Source organism: Pseudoliparis swirei, chromosome 19, assembly GCF_029220125.1.
Source record: "Pseudoliparis swirei isolate HS2019 ecotype Mariana Trench chromosome 19, NWPU_hadal_v1, whole genome shotgun sequence".
NCBI classification, from domain to species: domain Eukaryota; kingdom Metazoa; phylum Chordata; class Actinopteri; order Perciformes; family Liparidae; genus Pseudoliparis; species Pseudoliparis swirei.
The window spans coordinates 16,933,993-16,939,992 of NC_079406.1; the positions used below are offsets into that span (position 1 = coordinate 16,933,993).

A 6,000-nucleotide genomic window follows, 5' to 3' on the forward strand; every position below is an offset into this window, starting at 1 on the left:
CCCACTGACTCTCCCTCCCTGTAGCGCTCCCACTCCCTGTCCTCACATTGCCGAGGCCTCGCCCTTTGTGGCCTCTGTTTGTTCTGGACTGCCTCCTCAGACTTGCCTGGCCATGAATCTGTTCTTCCACCCCGATATCCTTCCCTCTGCCTCCTCACCAGTAATCCCTGTGTTTTTCTTTACATCCTTGTCTCCTGCAACCTATGAAGTTGTGTAACTCAAACAACGTAATGGGATAAAGGTCCTGTCATCATCGAGGATGTCTGCAAAAATACGCCTGTTATGTCGGCAAAACCTCTCTCTCTCCCTCTCTCTCTCTCTCCCCCTCTTTCTCTCTCTCTCTATTCAATAGGCTTTATTAGCATGAATGTTGTCACAACAATATTACCGAAGCATCAAGACACAGCAACACAAACAAATCTCAATCTCAATCTCTCTCTCTCTCTTTCTCTCTCTCTCTCTTTCTCTCGCTCTCTCTCTCACACCATGCAATGGTGCCGTAATTGTGCTCTACGTATGCAGCATGTGTCTGCTAATTTTAAAGCAGCAGAGAATACAGAAGAAGCAGCGTATTATTTGCCTTATCCTTATTTATCTTTGTGTGTTTCCATACAGCCACACTAATATCTATAAGCCTAAATACACACTCTTTACACATGTTTTTCAAAAGTAACGCAGAAGGCATATAAAGCATTTGTACACAACAAACACATCCAGAACCGGGCATTAAACTGGGTGCACTATGATCGCTGCAACTTCCACAAGAGTGTTTCTCACTTTTCTAACAAGCCTTTTATGCAAATGTTTGCCCTCAAAAACTGTCCGGAGTGTATTCTGTATTCAGCTCTGCCTTGACTGATGGATACAAGATATGTTTATAAGTGTGACCTGCATCTAAATTAATTCAACAGGTCACTCTACAGTCATATCCAAGATAAAGAAGTATGACCTTATTATCATATTCTACTGTGGAGAATTGATCGACTGGAATGTCCTCATCACCCAGACAGAGATGGATTTATTTTCCTGGGTTACAAAGCTCGTCCAGTCTTTTTACTCATCAATCACTTTTCCTTTGGGAATTGTTCAAATTGTTTAATACACAAATGGATTCCTGGATGGTTTACACATGGAAAAGTACATGTTCCATAACCGCCACAGTGAATTACTAAATGTAGGTCTTGAACTTTCGCAAAGCTATTTTGGGTTTTATATTCTGATCACAGAGTGAAGCTTTCAAGTGCACTGGAGTCTCTGACACAGCTGGATCCTGTCTCCACTCCATTGTGGGAGGGCCAGGTCATGTTCAGTAGTCAACTGGACCGAAGCCAAGAGTTCATCTCAGGCCAAACTTTTACCACAGTGATGAGGCCTCGCTGTGGAAGGCTGCAAAGAAGAATGTAACAACAGAGGTTGTAACGTCCCGATCAGAATCCTTTCAGCAACAATTCATCACACGAAGTGAGATGAAGTGATTATGTATGTTGTGTTAGTCAATCTCTTTTTCTGTCTGTCCACAGTTAATCTTTCATACTGCGAGACCAACCAGCCTAATTTCGTTCATTCATGAGTGTATTTTCAAGGACCTCTCTTGGTTGCAGGGATTCACATTTTTTGAAAACATATTTTATAATGTACACCGTCACTGACCGCTAGTATGTGTGTGTGTGTGTGTGTGTGGGAGTGTGTGTGTGTGTGTGTGGTTATGTGATTATCAACACAACCACAAATGACTGGACCGAGCGCTGAAAGTTTGTGGTTACACCTGTGAGACGCAGTTGGCACGGTAACCTGCACAGAGCTGGTGCAGACAGCTGTGTCGATTAAAATGAGAGTTTATCTGTTCTCTAAGACGTGCGAGTGAAAATCGTAGCAGACGCGTTTGCGGGCTAGACGTGGCGGGCGGGGGTTAGTGTGTGTGGTTTGTATTCATTCAATCAAACATTACAACAGTTGCTGTTGCGAACGCTCCCGGAGATCTGCAGTCGGCTAAATGTTTGATCCATAAACCTGAAGGGAGCTGTGCAGGGTGAACATTCTTCTTCGGCCCTGCCCTGTGGTCACATCGGTGGCTGCTGCAGATAAAAACTATTTTAGGAGCTCTTTGACACTTTGTGACAACGTTTGTGCCGTCGCTCATTTCTCCATTTGTATTTTGACTGTGATCGCTGCAGGCTCTTCACCTCCTTCACGCTGCCATGTGATGGTGTTTAGTGGCTGCTAAGTACTGACTGCCGGCCCGGGTGGAGGTGTGTGAGAGTGCCTCTCTCTTTGCAAGTGTAGAGCACCTTGGCTCTTGCTCGCACAGTGATCAGGAATCTCTCAGCACCTTTCTGTGACCCTAAGATCATTTCCATAACAAGTTTGCTGGCCGCTGCCATTGCCTCTTGCTGATATTAAACAAGTCCAAAAGATGTCCTGGCATGCTTCCTCAGGCTACGCTGAAACTCTCATTCTGTTCACAAGTGGCAAATGAGAATGATGGCTGCTCGGCGGGTTGACCACCCAGGGAGAGGTCACATGTACAAACCTCAGCCAGGCTTTCATCGGAAGCCGGGCCCTCTCGAAGCATGTGCGAGAAAAATCAATGAACTTGTGCAAACCTCAGCTTAGCAAGGCAGCTTTTTTTGCTTCAACTCACAGGATTAGACTGCAAGCACATGTGCGAACGAATGAGTGCGTTTGTGTTTCTGCATGAAAAAATGTAAAGGGTACACATCAATGTTTAAATCCTGCGACAAAGCCTATCCACGAAAGCCACATGATCCGTGTCTGTGATTCCCTCTGGAGGAGGGCGGGTTCAGGGGCAAAGTGTTGTGAGGAAAGACTCTGTCCGTTGAGCCGAGCACCAACGGGAGCTCGGCGTGAGTGAACACACTGAATGTCAAAGATATATGCACTTACGTCCTGACTTTTCTCCGACCCTAGGAAATGCCAGTATGTGTATATGTCTACATATAAACTGCAGATACATTGGTCACATAAGGAGATAAGGAGATCAAGATTTAAATACTGAATATTTTTTTTAATGACAGAAAAATAAAAATGATTCTTAATTGATGAGTCAAAGAAATTGTAAGACCATAACTATATAACTCTGTGGTTGCGAAAATATGTTGCTGTGTCATTGTGACGCAGTAGAATAGCAGAGCAGAAAAGAACACTGTTGCACTTTTAAATAAGCTGTGCCAGCACGCTTTAGTCACAATACGGTATACACCGAATGCAGTGAAGAATAACTCACCTGAGCATAACAAAGAAGAACTTCTGGCCTTAAGACATGTTTAAAGTATGAATCTGCAGTCCAAATGCAAAGTTTCTTCATCCCTTGTTTCTCATCTTCAGCATCATAATGACTTTCCCTCACTAGTGTAAATAAATCAAGAACAGTCTGTTCCTTCGTTGAATAATGCTCCATGGCAAGAACAATATTCCCGAAATCTGTGTCAAATGAAAGAGAATTTAACGAGCCGTTATATATGATGGAAAAATAAAGTGAGTGTGTGGAAGTTCTCCACATAGCTTTTATGTGATGTTTTAATCAGACAGGTATTAGGAACAATTGATTTTTTCAAACTGCCTCACACTGCACTGATTTGTCGCTAAAAGCTGCTGAATGGAGTTGAACCTCGATGAGGTGTAATCATTGCTGCCGTCAGTTCTGTGCACAATAAATGTTTTTACTTCCATCGTACGGTCTAACAATCATGCAGCAGCCATCGCCACAACGGGCGATATGAACAAGTCCGTCAAATATATGGCAAAGATAAGGTGGGTTAAATTTTAACTTATTTGGATTTTCTATGGCAGCTTGGCTCCTGAATAACTTTGATAAAACACTGATAATGAGTCTCGGCCACGGACCATTGCTGATATGATAACATCTGTAAGTAACTGAATGTATGATAGCAAATACACGTCTCATGTCCATTCCCGGCATATTTTATCAGGATAAACATCATCACAGATTGTATTTCTGATCAAATATGTGATTCTAGCTGAGATAGGTTACTTATTGGCTGTATATATAGATTATGTTTGGAAGGATTCACAGAGCAGCCAATTTATGTTAGAATTTTTTTTGTGATGATTGAACAAAAGCTGCCAAACAAACTCTCCGACTGGCAGAAACGTTGTCGCATTCTCTTTCTCACAAACAGTGGGAGCTGTCAGACACTGTTTCATAACCATGACGGATCATCACACAAGTTTTAAATAACCTCTTGCATAAAAAGAGCCCTTGAATGTAATGAATATGACAACAAACTCATCAGAATAACGTTGTGTGTTAGTTCGGCTCTGATCTCTCATGTGTTGTCTGAAGTTCCTTTACTAATGTCTGATGAATCGAGGAACAACATGTCTTCTTCAGAGTTAAACTATGTCTTATGGGTTTTCCTTTAAAGAGACCATTTAGCTCGGGACAATCGATATAATATTGTCATGTTGTGTAACATCAGATATGTTGAATGATAAGACGTGGATGACGTGGAAGTAAAAAAAGAAGAAGTGCTGATCAGAAAAAATCTGATAAGCCGCTGTTAGCCATCTGGTACGTTTCAGCAAAACGTGATTCTTAAGCATCTCTCGTAATGTCCTTTAATACATGCAGGTGCAGGTGCAAAGGTGGACTTTGTACGACATGTTCCAAAGAGTCGTAAAGAACAACTTTCAGGACCAGTTCAAATTGCACGTCTTAGTGACATAAGCCTCTATATTCAGTCGTAATCTTCACAGATAAGCATGTTCCTGTCGGTCAAGCAAACAACAGACATACCTGTGAAAGAAGAGCAGTATAGACAGCATGGTCTGGTCAATGTTGCTGTTGCAGATGCCCTCGTTCAGCAGGAAGCAGGGGTCCCTCACCACGGATTCCAGGGAGTCTTGCCTCATGATGTTGTTCAGCTTGTCCGTGTTCAGGTTCTGGTACATCAGCTGACTGCGGAGCTGGCGGAAGTGATTGACAGTAGGGCTGGTGGGGCTACCTGGCAGGCCCGGACTGCTGGCCATGGAGTCATCACAGCCGTTGGCCAGGTCCAGGCAGCAACTGCAGCAGTCCAGGCCGATGGGCGAGAGGCAGTCATTGTCTGACATGTCTTAGGACGGGCGGAGGAAAAGGACAGACGCCCAGGTGATGGAGGGCAGGTGCAAGAGTCTCAGTAAAGGATTACAGAGACCGAAGTGTATGAGATGGAGCCAAAGTAACAGGCACAACACGAACAGGGTGTTTTCCTCAGCTCAGAGAGACAGACAGGCAGCCTGGGCTGGTCTAGTGTCTCCACTCCGGCACCAGGAAGGCTAAATGGCAGGTTGAGTTCCCCGCTGAGAGCTGCAGTCACGCTGGGCTACTCTGCTGCTTCTATCCCTGAGTTTCTCCTCCTGGGGCTCTGCTGCGTTTAGCCTTTTGTTCGGGGCAGACGCTGCTGCAATGTCTTGCTACTGTGGAAGGAGAAAGAGTAAACGCCCTGCATGCACACACACACACACTCACTTACACACACACACACATATAGACACACTCACGCATGCCGATTCAGCAGGAGTGAGCTTGAAAGCAAAACCCAGAAGCTGCTTGCTGCTTATCACTTGTTTTCCCTGCACTTTTTTTCTTTCTTTGGCTTGTGTGCCTATAGAGACCGAGGAGGGACTGAGCAAAAAGGGAGGGAGGGAGTCAGAGAGGGTGGGGAAACCCCTCTGATTCGTAAAAAAAACAGAGCTGGGCCCTCCTCTTTTCGGTTTCAGCTTTGCCATGCACACATTTAGAGGAAGGCACATAGACGGAGAGGGAGTGAAGCTCACACTTGAAACCTGCAACTCCACCCTGCCATGCTGACAGCACAGGGAGTGGCTGAGTGAGAGCGGCTGCAGGCGCACACAAAGACATGATGACATGTCTGTCTTGCTAAAGTGTGAACATATGCGATGGGAGTTGACATCATTGCATTTTAAATGCTTTTAAAAATAAAAGGCAATCGGTTTTTTTATGAGCCTGACTGCTTT

At 44.4% G+C, this 6,000-nt stretch overlaps 1 protein-coding gene across 2 annotated transcripts in view; it reads right to left on the reverse strand.

The window, feature by feature from the left end:
* tsc22d3 (TSC22 domain family, member 3) overlaps positions 1-5,601 on the reverse strand; it is a 32,078-nt gene extending 26,477 nt beyond the window's left edge. Inside the window, exons 1-2 of one of the 2 annotated variants that reach the window (XM_056440113.1) lie at positions 5,524-5,601; positions 4,778-5,439 (exon numbers count right to left, since the gene is read on the reverse strand). In XM_056440113.1, the coding sequence (XP_056296088.1) occupies positions 4,778-5,094 (317 nt within the window). In that variant the 5' untranslated portion in view covers positions 5,095-5,439; positions 5,524-5,601. Of the gene's footprint in view, positions 1-4,777 lie in introns of both variants that reach the window. The other variant, XM_056440112.1, reaches the window with a different exon arrangement.
* Positions 5,602-6,000: the final 399 nt, after the last annotated feature.